The sequence below is a fragment of the Ochlerotatus camptorhynchus genome, unplaced genomic scaffold (assembly GCF_037179485.1).
Source record: "Ochlerotatus camptorhynchus isolate MF236.1 unplaced genomic scaffold, CSIRO-AGI_Acam_v1.1 ptg000361l, whole genome shotgun sequence".
In the NCBI taxonomy this organism is placed as follows: domain Eukaryota; kingdom Metazoa; phylum Arthropoda; class Insecta; order Diptera; family Culicidae; genus Ochlerotatus; species Ochlerotatus camptorhynchus.
In genome coordinates, this window is record NW_027040849.1 from 3,355,396 (window position 1) to 3,371,486 (window position 16,091).

Here is a 16,091-nt window from a genome sequence, read left to right on the forward strand (position 1 = left end):
TGTGTTATAATGATCGGTGAAAGTAAGTTTTGAGCCAAAAGGTATAAGGAGATTTCTATCCGTGTAGTTATTATAGATTTTAATATAAATATTAATGATATTAACTGTCAAACGAAAATCTACAAAGTACACCATTTTGACAGTGTAGCTATAACGAATACACTCAATCACGGTATACATAAACAAGGTAATATGCTCTTGGTTGTAAACATCAAGTTTGAATGTCGACTAATGACGTCATTACTATCTTTCAATAGTGTGCAGGGGAATAACTCGAATTGTACAGTGTAAATACATTGCAGACACAGAAAATCACTTCATTTTGTTCAGCAAAAGGCTCTCCTAGGCTCTAATTCTTAAAATTACGCCCGAAAGATTAAATTAAAAATATCGACTTCGTTAATATTTCCGTTTGTTTACGAAAAGGATAGGAATGACGTCACTATGCAAATGTAATTTACCGGAATATCTTACCTTATATAGCGTTCATCGTGAACTCAATGACGTTTCACCGTTGTTGTTTATGTTTACTGATGCAGCTTTCTGTTTGTCATCATTTTTGCGTAGTTTTTCGTTTTTGGCTTCGGCACTAGCCGTTCGTCCATTACAAAATCCAGCAGCAATTCTCACCAGGCTCATGGCAAATCAAGCGAAAACGACCACGGAACGTGTATATTGATATCATATACCAAGGTACCAACAAGGGGTGGTCACTAGACTGATGCAAAATTTGAAATTTTCGCTCCACAGTGTTCAAACAGTTTCAAATCGGGTCCTGATTAGCCTCCGAAAGTTTAAACTCATTTGATAAGAAACTGACTTGGCACAAACCATTTGAAGTTTATATGGAAATTACTATGGGAAAACAAAACTTTTTGTTCATTGTCTTCTAGCCTTTTTACATATTGTACTGTTAACATATTCTATTGCTACACAGCAAAAAAAAATGTAATATCGATCAACGTAATTCAAGCTGATGTATTAAATAATGATGTAATAGCAAAAAGCAGATACAATATTACATCAATGGATGTAATTTTGTTCGCAAAATCGATGTACATCGTACAATGTGATATTACTCAACCGATGGATTGACCTGGTTGCAGCAGTTTCGATGTAATATTCAACAACTTTTTTTGCTGTGTATTCTTATGAAAATTTTTATCAGCTACAACTTTGCGGAATACTGTTTTTCAGCCAAACATCAAATTAAATAGTTATTAATTGTTTAAGAGATTGATAATCTTATGGCATGATCAAGCAACTGTTTTGTGGGCAACACTGTATTCTGCAGTGTGACATAGTAGCCATGATTTTTGTCCTCTATTCTACGCGTTATAAACACCAATGTTGCCTGCTGAACAGTTGATTGAGCATAATCATAAGACATTAGTGACTCGAATCATTACTAATTTTTGTTCCTTACATTTGATCGAAAAGTGGTCTTCAACAAAGTTGTAGCTGAAAAATTTTTCAACAAGCTCAGCTATCATTTTTTAAAGTAGAATGAACTGGTGAATTTTGAGATCGATATGAACCGAAATTATGGTTTCTCCATAGTAATTCCCAAATGAACTTCAAATGGTTTGTGCCAAGTCAGTTTTTCACTAAATGAGTTCAAATTTTGGAACCCAATTTGAGCACTATGGAGCGAAAATTTCAAATTTTGCATCAGTCTAGTGGTCACTCTACACACTTGTTTTGCGCCAACTTTTTTCTCAGTGTACCTCAGTGTGCCGCAGCTGTACCGGCAGTGCCAAGAAGTCATTGAACTGACTTTTGATTGCTTGTGAATAATGCCTTGTTTGGCAACCCGGTATATTAACAGCTCTTGTTTTTGTTTTGTTTTTCAATGTCTCCAGTTGGGACTACACACTGGATGCATCCGTCTCCAAGGATGCCTGCAACGGACGAGCTCCGTTGCTACACGATCCTTCCATCTTCAGCGGAAGGCCGACCCCACACAACGAACGTCAATCATTAGTCAACCAACCCTTCTAGGAGGCGGCGGAGAAAACGAATTTGCACCGAATTTTTCACCGCCCGAGTTTCGTCCGTCGGAAAACTGGAAACCAACACCGGCCGGAACATACGTCGGACTGATGAAGAAAGCACCGCTGACCCGAAACGGACCAGTCAATTTTCTAAGCAGAACTACTTGTCAGAGTCCACCAACCCGTACACTCTGCCGGACAATTCGATCAGCTTCAAGGTCTACAGCGCCTCCAAAAACAATTGCTTCCCAGGCCAGCAAAAATCGCATTCTCCACTTTTTCCCACCCGTATGCCGTTCGAGGATCTGCTGCTGACTGCATTCACCACCAAGGACTGCAACCCGTCGCAAGTGCGAATGTTCCCGTTGAAATCGGAAAGTTCCTGTTCCGGATTGGTCGAGTTCCCGAGCGTAGCCAAACGCCATCATGAAGTGCAACCACAGCGCGATCGAGCACAAATGCACAAAACTTCCGTTCATTATGAAGTTTTTAGTTGGAAATGCAAAAAGGCAGGAGAGTCAAAATAATTTGTTGAATTACTTGAGATCTTGCCAAGACGGCTCTCCAACAATATATGTTGGACGATGGAATGGTTGGTGTAGAAGCCACCGCCATGTATTCGAGCAGTTCGAATGGTCAGATGGTATAGTTTTTGTTTGGTTGTTGACTTTCCGATTAAAACTCAAGCACCGCTTGTCGTGACCGGCCCAAGATTTCCAGCGTCGGTCACGGCTACACGAATTAGCGATGCAGCTCCCACGACTGCCGCTTCTTCCAATGCTGCTGCTGTTGATCCTTCTGCTGGTCCGTCTCCTCTAAAATTCGCCAAAAAAGACGGACCAGTAGCAGCAGCAGCAGCATTGGAAGCAGCCGCAGCCGTGGGAGCTGCATCGCTAGTTCGTGTAGCCATGGCCGGAAACCTCGGTCAGTTCAAGATACCGCTGTTAGCTGTTCTTCGTCTGGGAGGAAATTTGGATGCGACTGCGGTCACGGATGTAACAATTTTGAGAATCCATGGAGAGACTTGGTGGAGATTCATGGTTGTTTTGAAAAAGTCCAGTGTTGCCAGTAACTTTAAAGATCATAAAAATTGTAACCATGAGTGCCAAACAACGCCAATGACTGCACCCGGGTGTGCCCAAGTTTGATTTTGGCACACTGTGTAGAGTGACCAACCCCTTGGGTACCAAGGAATGTCCAATTTAGGAGGACAAGAAGTGGATTTCGGTGGTGACGGCCAGCAAGATCAAGTGTTGTGTTTTACCGAGGATGCACGGAGGCTTAGGCGTGTCGATATTTTTTTTTAATTTCGTGTTGGTAAAAGACAGGCTACAGTCATCCTACCCAGATAAGACCCCCGCCCCATTCTTCAACTTCGATTATTTTTCCTTGTTTTACATGTGCATCTGCGTGTTTTTAAATAAATAGGGAATAATAATTGAGAACTTGAGAACACAGGTAATGATTTCCATTCTGTATCCTCCTTTCGACAGAAATACACTTGCCGATAGATTTCCGAGTCCAGCAAAAAAATTGACGAAGTCTTTCGATTCGTTCTTGCTATGTATAACATAAAAATAAAAACATTCAATTGGAATCAATCAACACAGATTCACAACATTTGATAAATAGTTGGAAAAATAATTCAAACAAATGTATACCGTTCTTTGAAGTATGACTGGATTCTTTCTAACACTTCCGATTCAAATGAATCTATTAAGTCGGATTTCGAATTGTTCGTTTTGCTGGATGGCATGAATTGATCCAAGCCTGCATCCCGAATGGTGTTGGCCAGCTTCAGAATTAATTTTTTCTCCCCTCTGAGAAAAGTAAATTTTTCCGAGTTTTCTGCGTAAATCCCGTATATTTCACGCATTTTCTCTGAACCGAGGTTCATGCATATCGACCTCTATGGCACACAGATCTTCGTCCGTGATGTCACCAAGCATAGCGCTAGTGGCGCATCCTTGAAACTCAAGAATGCGCTGGAGATTGAGAGGAACAACTCCTATTGATAATTGTATGTTCTCCCAGAACATCGGTTTATTTCCTGCAGATAATCAATATGTTCTTAATTTAACTAGTTTCATTACAATTTATTTTTATCAAAGAACCAAATATTCAAATTTTAAACAATATTAGAATAATAGTAAAGGGAATAACTTGCCTCTCGTGTGAAATCCATTTTTGATTAAACGAATGTCAAATGTACACTTAAAACCAAAAATAGTCAAAAACAAAAAAAAAACAACTGTCAGACTAAGTATGACATTTACAAATATCACAAATATTAAAATATTTAATATTTCCACCATCGGCGTTGATGCTTATACTTGGAGCTGGCCTTCCCCTAGGTTTCGTGTGCTTCTCAAATTCAACTAGTTTTTGGAATCAAAAATTATATTCTAACTCTATTGATTAATTGATCTTAGTTGGTTAATTAATGGCATCTAGAAATGTGCAAAATATTGCGATGCAATCAATTATTATTCTGCACGTAAATCGAATCAAAAATAATAGTCATGCTGGCTTCTAGCAAGGGTTGCAAGATAATTTAGGTACAAATCCCTGCTACCGAATTGTATTTTGTCTTCTCCTCGGTTTTCTCCGCCTATCTCTCCCTCTCAGTATTTCTATAGAAAAACCTCGAGTAAAAATGTGTCACCACTTGAGTTTCGCCTATTTGAAAAGATGGAGTTGATTTTTTCCTCAAGCGCAGCCCTGCAAGCACTCTCACAGTCCGAAACGTCAAAATAAAAGTGACGTTTTTGTTAAGTTAGCAGCAGCAGCAGCCATCATCCTTCGCAGAGGAAAAAAGTGAATCGAACGCGAAACCAGTCGCACAGTTTTGGAAGTAGATGCAAGGAGTGCACACAGTAAATTAGTGATAAAAGTCCGTGTGCCTGCACTGTTGCAATAGTTCCATTTATTAGTTTTATTATTGCCCCCCACACATCAAGAATCATTCCGCTCAGTGCCACTGTTGTTACGTTCGGATCAAAAAAAAAAAAGTTGATGAAATTTTCGTCGAATCGTGGAACGAGTGTGCCAATGGTGTAATAAAAGCGAACCAGTGTTATCTACTCGCAATCGGTTCGAACGAAAGGAAAGTCTTCTTTTTTCCAAAAAAAAAAACGCCCTTGAACCGTGTGTTGGTCACGGAGAAGCCTTATTAGGGAATCAACAGCTCAGCGCTACTGGGCCAATGGTGTTGGTGTTCTTCCGCTAGTGTCGAGTGTCGCGAAGGACGAAACCCAACGCAAGACGATTCCCATTGTCAGCTAGCGATTGTCGTGTGTGTCGAAGATACCTGCTACTAGTTCGGGGTGGGTGGAGCGGGCGTAGTGAGTGAGTGAGGGAGAGTGGAAGGTAAACGCAATGTCAATAACGGGAAACTATGATCACTACCATCGGAGCGGAAGCACTGGGGGTCCGGATCGACCGGATCGATGCGTTTGCTGTGTCCGGACGATGAAATGGTTCCCGGTGCTGTTCATCGTGTCGGTCATCGGCTGGTCCTACTATGCCTTCGTAGTGCAGCTTTCGTTTTGTAAGTAACATTATGATGGGGATTTTTTTCTTTCTTTCTTGTTTCTGCTTGCTAGCCAACATACCTTGCTTCGGAACCCTTTTTGCTTTCATTTATTATGCATCGGTGGCTTTCGATTGTGTCAGTGCTACCGTACCTATCAGTGGGATTTATGAGTCCGAGATTAAACAAAAATGTGGTGGAATGATTCATCAGCAGATTGCGTTGGTTGGCATTAGGAAAATCATAATCACAATAAATCATCAGGCATGAGTAACGATCTAACGTACTGTTTACAGTTTCTTCTAAGCCTGTCTTTGGATACAACGATGAAAGTTTCTGGTGGAAGTGATCTGCCAACCTTCGAGTGGCTTAAAAAAGGAGTATCATTGATTATGAAACCGCCAAATTCATAATATAAGACCAAGTACTAACCAGCTATAATCTAAAAAAGTTATGATTTTAAGCTATCTAAACAATCTAAAACATACCCAACTTTAGCCTTTACAAAAAAAATGTATGTGTTGAAACTGATATTAAGGTGTCGTCCATGAAAAGTGCGATTTTTACTAAATCAAATGCATATGGAAAGATGAGAGAGCGTGACATGGGATTAGTCGATTAATCGATCCTGATAAGAACAAGCGTGTGATAGTGCAATCGCACATCTACTGAGTGAAGCAACCGGACATGTGGAAAACCTTTTTGTACCAGAAGCAAGAACTAATCGAAATCTCCGATCGTCACTGCCTTCGACGCGGATGGCATGGAAGCGTCTGAGAGTGCTGCCACCAATGCAACAACCACAAGCTCTAGCGCATACCAAGGTTCCTGCCAGCCCCGTAACGTGGGTAGATCACCTTTTCGTGGTACGTTACGGGATCTACCACCGATTCCTAGTCTTGACTACTTCAAACTAGGGGAACAGGATTTTACAGTAATCAAAGGAACACATCTTAGTCCTTGTTACTTTTTATGCCTTGTTGATAGTGATAAGTCCTCGGGTTGCGTGGACCGAGGATGATCTTGAAACAAGGAAAAAATGAGTTAGTTAGTCTTCACCTATGTGATTCCTAATCTTCTATTCGTTGTTTCCTAGTTTGAAGTGGTTAAGACTAGGGTTCTGATGCTTGTTCATTATCGTTGTCATTCCTTAATTTTGTTGCTAAGGAATCACATTTTGACTGACAAAGGGGTGCGCCTTTGGAGGGTGTTTCAACACTCCGAAGGGTATAAATAGCGGGACCTTTCAATTAGAGTCGGATCCTTGCGATAAATGCAAGAATGACAACTGTAAAAAAAATCGAATACTTCATCATTTCTCAATAGTGATGGAGTAATACGACATGCACTAAACTAAGGACACAGGATATACTACAATAGATCAAATTACTGGTCGCAGTGGTTTTATGTCCCGAACAGAGGAAAAAAAAGGTTCCTGCCAATTCTGTTGCAGTGGACACTTCAACTTCCAGTAGGAGGAATTCAAGAAGCTGACAGCAACCGCTACTTTTCAAATTTGGAAACTGTTCAATATTTCAGATTTATAAAGTTGAGCTCAGAATTCAGAAGCCATGCGCAATTCGTAAAAGTTAAGAGAACATCTTTTGAACTCAGAGAACTACGTAGCAGTTCGGGAAACTTCGTGAAATTTCTGAGAGCATTGTAGAACTTCATATATCTTCAGGAAACTTCGTATAGCTTTAGAAAACTTTGTAGAAGTTCAGAGAGTTGCATAGAAAGCAGTGTAGCAAATAGGAGTTCAGCTAACTTTGTAAAAACTCAGTGAACTTCGTAGAACTTCAGTAAATACCTTAGAAAAGCATATCATTTTGTAGAAGTTCAAACAACTTAAAACAAACACAAAATTTATCGATTTTTGTAGAGATTTGCAGAATTTCATTAAAGGGATTTCTCTTTGACTTCATATAACTTCGTAAAACTGAAGGGACATCTTAGAAATTCAGAAAACGACACATTTAATAGAAAGAGATTATAGAGCTTGAGAGAACTTCACAGAAACTCAGGGAGATTGTAAAAAATCGGGAAAATTGCGTAGAAGTGGGAACTTTGCGTGGGACCTTCATGTAATTTCGCAGCACTTCCTTGTAGTTTAATGAACTTGGAATAGTTTAGGGCATTCCGTAGACGTTCAGGAAACTTTGTAGAACTTCAAAGAACTTCGCAGAATATCAACGGAATTCTTCAAAGTTCAGGGAACGTTGTAGAAAAGCAACGAGCTTCATCTGAATGCAGCGATCTTTATAGCAGTTTAGTGTAGTACGTAGCAATTTGAATAAGTTCGTAAAACTTCATAAAAATGCAAAAACAAATTGTAAAATTTGGGGAATTTCGTAAAAGTTCGACAAATTTTGTAGAAGTTAAGGAAATGTCGTTGAAGCTCAGGAGATATTGTCGAAGTTCAGCAAACTCCTAGAACGTCAGGAATCTTTGTATCAGTTTAGGATACTTCGTAGTAGGTTGTCAGTGAACTTATTTTAAAAGAGCTCAATGAACTTCCTGGAAGTTTTGAGAACTTAGAAAACGTTCAGGATCTTCCCAGAAGTTTAAAGATTTTGGCCAAATTCTAGGATGATCTTGGAATTTCCATGAACATCTCGGAAGTTCTATGATGCATTTTTGGCGATATTTAGATCATCAAAATGGCATTATTTAACTTTTTTTTTAAATCTATATTTTAGAGATTTTTAGCCGAAAGCTAGTTTATCTGTTTGTCAAAAAGAGAGGTTATTGAAACAGAGTGTTTTTCCTTAACATCTACAGTACATTGATTGTTGGTTTGTTTGCTGTTTCTGCGGGTGGATACCGTCATGAGGGCCGACGGCTCAGCCCATATGGCGCTCCACGGCCTGCTAAGGCTGTAGAGTACAGCCTTCCTGGCTCTTCATAAGGAGTGACAAATTAAAACATTGAACATTGATCTGAACAAGACGACACCGTCACGAGGTCCAAAGGCTCATCCCGTGCGGAGCCGTCCCGACAGCCGAAAGAAAACTGACAAACAGAAAATGACAAAAACCTATCTAAACACTATGATACAACCATAGAGGTAACACTAAGACCAGCAGGTCCCGAAGAAACGAGCTCAACTTCGGTCCCAAGCTATCGATTCACCCCTCGAAACATAGGAAAATCCACTAACCCCTCATTTTATCTGTCAAACTTTCATAGCTAATCAAAACATAGTGTAGTACTGGAATTCATACTATAATGGGGTACGTTAGTCGATTGGGACCAATAGGCTAGTCAAGTAGTGAGCCAGTTTAAAATCGTTAGTTTCGTATTGATTGTTGATACAACTTGGCTTCCCTAATGAAAACCAAGAGGGCGTCAGCAGCGGGCGAGTTGTCTCCGAGAAGGTTCTGGATGCTCAAGGTAATCCCGTAGGTCTCCCTGAGGTTATGGAACTCGGGGCAGACGCAGAGGACGTGCTCGACGGTCGCTGGAACTCTGCAAATCACGCAGGTTTTTCTGAAAGGTCCTCCGCCAAAATTATGGCTGAGTTGACTATGTCCAGTTCGGAGCGTGGATAGCACTCTTTGATCCGGTTGATTCCAAAGGTCCGTCCACGTCCATCTTTCGGATAAAAGGTCCCCTGGTGCTGAACCACTGTTCGTTGCATGAGTTCCGATTTGGAAGTTCTTTAAACTTCTCGGAAGTTCTATGAACTGCATGGATATTCTATGATCATTTCGGAAGTTCTATCGGAGAATCTCTGAAGTTCTATGAACATCTCGAAACAGCGATCGAAATTATCGCTGATGGGAGAAGAGAAACGGTGGTGGGTGTTACCACAGACAAACAGACGTAACACTTCATTGTGTATCTTCGTTCATGCATTTAACGGTTGATTTGAATATTATCAGTTCCGCGAACTACTCGCCGCAGCGCTGGCATCGGATCACTTTGACGTTTCTATACATTCTATAGAACTTTTATGCAATATTGTTTACGAGTTAGCGAGCAAGCTTGTTTCCCGTGAGAAGCCAGAGAGATGTCGTTACTGAGGTTAAGATTAGAGATACTATGTTTCAAGAACAAGTTTTTCAAAGAGTTACGTCTGTTTGTCTGTGGTGTTACCGTCAATCTACCGCTATATCTCGGCTGTCCTTCAACCAATTAATCATGTTTTGTTGTTTTTGACATCATCCACATCCAGAGGGCCAGTCACTTTCGAATGTGTGGGAATGGTAGGAAACCATTTGGAAATGCATGAAAATTTTCAGTTTTTATTCATTATCGTCTTTATAGGCAGTTTTAGATGCACAAAAATTGCACGAGTACATTACTATGGTGATAAGGAAAACACTCGTTTATTTGTTTCCTTCTGTGAAAGCATGTTTAGTCACAAATCGTGGATTTTGATTTTCCTACCACTGAAGGGGCGACATCTCTCGGATCTTCAGTATAGCTACTACTCAAATCATATAATTAATTGAGCTGATTTTCTGTAGATAACTAGTTTATGGTTGACACTAATCGTATGAAAAAAAATCAGCATGATTGGTTAAAGGATAGCCAAGAGCCCATCGCCCACCCACCATAGGCGTAGCCAAACCCAACAAAACAATGGCTTTCGGTGAAATGGCATTCGGCCAAATTTTCCTTTTTTAATGCAATCGTATTGTCAATCAATAGGCTTGTTGCCGTACTTGCTTATTGGTTTTTGCTGTAAGTTGCTGTAAGACAATAATACAGGAATCCCCGATTTACACGATGGGTGATGCCGTCTACTTTCCTCCATTTATCAACAGTCTTTCAACCAATTGGGTTCTTTAATTTTGAAAAATGTATTGTTTTTTATACATCATCCGATAGAGCTTCGTTTTCTGAGCACAGGGATATTTTTTTTTCACACCCACACACTTTCATCTCGATTTTTAAATTAAGATTTAAAGCAAAATGACAACTTCACTGTTTGACACTAAACTAACAAACTGACATCTCGCTCCCATACAAAGTGACACCGAGGGGCGATAATAGCGTGATTTTTTGCAAACGTAATCGAACTTATTTAAAATAGTTCCAGTGCACCCAAATTGATGAAATTTCGGGTTTGGGTTCCATTTTCAATGCAGATTACGAATATGTATTTACCTCAATACCCTTAAAGAACCCTATTAAGCTGACTTTTTGTGAGTGTCAATTTTGTGGTTGGCCCTAATGACTAGGACTAGAAAGTCCCGAAGAAACGTGCTCAACTTTTTGGCTCAGCTCTGGTACTATCTTCGGTCCCAAGCTAATCGATGCACCCCTCGAAACATAGGAAAATCCACTAACCCCTCATTTTATCTGTCAAACATTCATAGCGAATCAAAACAAACATAGTGTAGTACTAGAATTTCGACTACAATCGGGTACGTTCATCGATTTGCTTGGGACCAATAGGCTAGTCAAGTAGTGAGCCAATAGTTAGTTTCCACCGGTTGGTGTTACTGAAGATCTGAAGATAATACAAAACAAACCGCTGTCAAACACATTTTGACAAATCTAATTTCGTACATTTTTTAGGTTACTTAGTGATGCACCCGCTAGTGTGCGTGCGTTAAACGTCACTTATCTCTATTGGTTTATTTATTTATTTAATTAAATCTTCAACATAATGTTGTACAGATATTTTCTAGGCTAGGTGTCGAATTTAATGTCTGTAAAGTAGACTTACTAATGTTAAAATCATATACATCAAACGTTTCATTAAACACACGACAGCACAAAGTCCACGGTTCGTTGAATCCATAGTTGGTCCGATGGGTAGGTTGCCACAGAAGCGTGTAACTACGTAGAACTCTTTGAGGAGCATTGATGTAGATTTGGCTCACAAGAGAGTTGTAATCCAAACACGTAGAGTCGCTGAAGTTGTTTCCTCCTTGCTGCCAACGTGTCCAGGTCAATCAGCCTGCACCGTTCTTCGTAAGGCGGCAAATTTACCGAATCGTTCCAGGGCCGAACACGTAAAGCGTATCTTACGAAGTTTCGCTGAATGGCTTCGATTCTGTTAGCTTGAATAGCGTGCCCACACAACAACAGCATACTCTAGAATACTGCGGACGTACGCACAGTATAGTGGAATGCGTTTGTGTTTCGTTTCAAGAAACCTAATGTGGCGAATGCTTTAGCAGTTATCATGGAGATGTGCTCATTGAATCTGACTTTAGAGTCGATGATAACACCCAAATCCTTAACTGAAGAAACGAAGAGCAAACTACTGAGTCCTATCCTATAGTCATGTCGTAAGGGCTCGCGTGAACGGCTAAATGATATTGTGCAGCATTTTGTGACATTAACCTGCATACCGTTCAATGTACACCAGCGCAAAAGGGAATCAATATCCTTCTGGAGTGCGCAACAGTCAAGTCTTGACTTAATTGTACGAAAGATCTTTAAGTCATCGGCGAACATAAGTTTCGAAGAACACAGTCGACTACACAGATCGTTCACGAACAGGATGAAAATTAAAGGCCCCAAATGGCTACCTTGGGGAACACCAGAGGGTATCTCGAAACTAGGCGAATCAACACCGTTAATGCTCACATAGGCTGAGCGGTCAGTTAAGTAAGACTGTAGCCACTTCGTGGCCCAATTAGGTAATCCCATAAACCTCATTTTGTCCACTGCAAGCACATGTGGAACCCTATCGAACGCCTTACTGAAGTCCACGTAGATCGCATCAACTTGTCGTCGTTTTTCAATGGAGTTGATCAGCGAGTTGGCAAACACCATTAAGTTGGTTGTTGTAGAGCGTTTCCTCACGAAGCCGTACTGATGTTCGGTAATTATTGGCCTAACCGCTTGATATACAACTTCATATACGATCTTCTCCAGAGCTTTTGGGAGGCAGCTTAGAATCGAAATTCCGCGATAATTTTCAACGTTGTGGATGTTTCCAGCTTTGTGAATAGGTGTGATGGACGCAACCTTCCACATTATGGGGAAAACACCACTAACTAGCGAACGATTGAAGATAATCGACACAGGTGAAGCGAGAGATGCAGAAAATTTCTTAATGAACGATGGCGGCAAACAGTCTGGACCAGGGCCTTTAGAAGGATCTACAGATGAAAGAACTTTCATCACCTCTTCAACAGATACATCCAACTGCGGCAAATGCAAGTTGTAACGACGATCATCCGGAGAATGAGCGGGAGGGGTAGTCGAAAAAACATCCTTGAAGAATTTTGCGAAGAGGTCAAAACCTTTTTCGCGGATTCAGCACGAGCTTCTTTATAGGACACATCGAGTGGTATACCGCCATTCCGCCTAAGTTTCTTCACGTAGGTCCAAAAAGACGATGGATCCCGCTTTGCCTCCGACTCAATGCGCAATACATATTCATGGAAAACTGTGTTCAACCGGCTGGTGTACTGCTCCTCCATGTCGTGAAGTAATCACCTGTTTTCCTCAGTCCGTTGTTTGAAAAGACGTTTCCTTGCTTTCCGTAACCTGTTTCGGAGGTTCCTAAGTTCCGTGATCCACGATGGTTGATTGTAGTGAACACGGAGGCAATGTCGTCGAATAGGAGTATATTCGTGGATGGTATCGAAAATGGCACCATAAAACCGGAAAACAGCATCGTCAACGTCACAATCAGTCAAAAGCGTCGTCCAGACTATCGAGCCTATCCGGGCGTTGATAAGGGGTTCATTGCAGAAGTTGAAATCGTAATAACAGCGGTTTGTGAGAATAAAAGTAGTGGAATCCGAATCAAGGTGGTGATCCAGAGACACCTCTGTTGGAGAAACTAATCCAGGATGAACTTTCGATTCGACCGGAAGATCCCGTCATGCAGGCGATAAAGTTTCACCGACTGCTGCAGATACTCGGATAAACAGCCACCGGTGAACTGTACTGCTGATGTTGGAACCATTGGAACGCACTCACGCTATCGGGGAATCGAAATCGGCTTCGAAGATCAACAATGTCGAACCACTACACGACAGGTGGTGCACTGTTTGAGGTGGTCAATTAAACACACGAAGCGGCAAATTTGCTTTCATCGGCGGTGTTTGAAGATCACGGTCACGGTTGTAAAACAAAAATGTCAACCACAATGATTTAATCAAATTTTGACAGATGCGCACTACGCAGGTGCAGAGATAACACAGTGTTGCCCAAGGTGTAACTTTAAAGGTCATGCATATTTCACACCATGGGTGTCAAACAGTGCCAATGAGTGTGCCCAAGTAGTGTTTTGGCACACTGTGCCGAAACACCTACCTACCCCCAAGGAGTCATCACACTTATTTCACGCAAACTTTTTTCTCGATGTGCCGGCAGTGCCGAGAAGTCATTGAACTGATTTTTGTTTGCTTAAATAATGCCTTGTTTGGCAACCCGGTATTTTGACAGCTCTTGTTTTTGTTTTGTTTTGACGTAGGACTACACTGATAAAATTTCAAAGATTGTTTTTAGGTGTTCCACACATGAATTTTTGCAATGTGATCAACAAATGATATCGCACACATACTTAATATGTGTACACATAAAAGCCATGTGTAACCACACATACTATTCATTTGACTCATAAATTTCATGTGTGCTTCTGGGTAGATTCTGTTTATGTGTGGTAACATGAAAATCATGTGGAATTTTACATGGGAATTCGTCAATAATAATGTGTGGAATTCTATAAGTGTACGTCTGTGATTTCTATATGGGGGTACACTTTGTGAAAACCGAAAATGGAATATGTAACAAAATTATGAAAGATTTTGAACGTTAATAACTCAGCTGCCCCTGGACCAATTTAAATAATTTTATCACCAATCGATCAGAAATATTTCTACGCGTGTTTTAAATTTAAGACTTTAGTTTTTCAAAATGTCTATTGAAAATTGCACGAATGTGCAACTGTTGCTATGATTGCCTGCGAAAAGCGATTTCCCTAACACAGATTTCAAAGTTCAATTCCATCCGCTCTCACCAAACGGTGTTTATTCAATCACCGCGTTGTGCGTGGTGATGTTCTTCAGTACACAACGAAAGGCTCCCCGCAAGCAGCTAGCTATCAAGGATGGCCTCAACCGCTGATCGGATTCAGTTCCAATCACAGTGTGTGGTGGTGTCCGGTCGTCGGCATCATCAGCAGCAGCAGTGCTTTCGGCGCGTGGCGTTGAACGTTGTTCTCCAGTACACAACGAAAGGCTGCCTGCAAGCAGCGAGCTGCAGCTCACATGAGCATCCATAGAAGGAGGAAGAAGCTGCACCGCTATTGATCGGAATCAGTAGCTCTTCGTGAGTCGCTGTGGGCCATCTATCCAGAGCGCTTCACCCTCATTCCAAACAACATACAGCTCACCAGCCTCATCTGTGTTTAACACCCTAATAGCTCAGCATTACTCAACCATCACGACAAAACGATCCTTTTCAGGACCACCATAAGTTTGTAAAAGAGTATTTTTTGAACATTTGTCAAGGTCATCAATCGGATGTCAGTTCCCATATTAAGATAGAGCTGAAATCAGGGCGTAACAGCTTTTGTAAACAATGACTTCTTTCGATGATATCTTGAAAGTCAAGGCTCGCCCACGCAAATCAACATTACCATAAGGTAGGGAAAGACTTCCCCTACCCGATGGTAATGATGGTTTGCGTTGGCGTGCCTTGAATTCTTAAAAATCATCGAGAGAAGTCATTGTTTATAAAAGCTGTTACGCCTAACTCCAGCTCTATCTAGATATGTTTAAATCTAACATAACATGTACTTTAAGGCAACATTGGGGGTGCATTTTCTAAAACCAAAGTCGGTCGCGGCATGAAAGTGGTCTGATTCTGATCCAGAGATGATGGATTTTAATTCTTAACACGCCAATCGATAGGAATTTTATTCTACGAATCTGTTAAAATTAACACTTTATCATTTTTCAAAATGTCACTATTGAAAATTGCTATGATAATTAATATTATCACCGATTGCCTGCGAAAATCAATTTCCCTAACACAGATTTCAAAGTTGAATTCCATCCGGTCTCACCAAACGGTGTTTATTCAATCACCGCGTGGTGAGTGGTGGTGTTCTCCAGTACACAACGGAAGGCTGCCTGCAAGCAGTGAGCTGCAGCCCACATGAGTATCCATAGAAAGAGAAAGAAGCCGCACCGCTATTGATTGGAATCAGTAGCTCTTAGTGAGTCGCTGGGGGCCATCTATGCCAAGCGCGTCATACTAAATAGTATAAACAGAGAGCACCCCGCTCAAATTCCTATTCCTACACAAAACACAAGCTGCAGTTAACAAATAAGATTTATTATATAAGACCACGTAGTCCAATTCACCAAGTCCAAGTCACCATTGCTTACAACCCCATAGGGCTGTCCCTTGTAGTTTTTCGTTGCGGGTTGGATTTTGCCAAGATGATCGTGCAACATTCTATGTTCGACAATGGGATGGCTGGCGTAGCAGCCTCCGCCATGAATGGTATGTCTTCGAGCAGTTCCAGTCAGAAGCGAGGTCGGATGGTATATTTTGTGTTTGGATGTTGTCTTTCCGACTAAAACTCAAACACCGCTGTCAGCTGTTCCTTGTCTTCTGTTCAACTAATGAACGGATAG

The 16,091-nt window shown here is 41.0% G+C and overlaps 1 protein-coding gene across 4 annotated transcripts in view; it reads left to right on the forward strand.

Moving 5' to 3' along the window:
• The first annotated feature begins 4,913 nt into the window (after positions 1 to 4,913).
• Positions 4,914 to 16,091, forward strand: part of LOC135709495 (palmitoyltransferase ZDHHC15) — a 45,001-nt gene continuing 33,823 nt past the window's right edge. For 2 of the 4 annotated variants that reach the window (XM_065231870.1, XM_065231869.1), the window contains exon 1: positions 4,916 to 5,544. In XM_065231870.1, the coding sequence (XP_065087942.1) occupies positions 5,373 to 5,544 (172 nt within the window). In that variant the 5' untranslated portion in view covers positions 4,916 to 5,372. Of the gene's footprint in view, positions 5,545 to 16,091 lie in introns of all 4 variants that reach the window. The other 2 variants (XM_065231873.1, XM_065231871.1) reach the window with 2 other exon arrangements.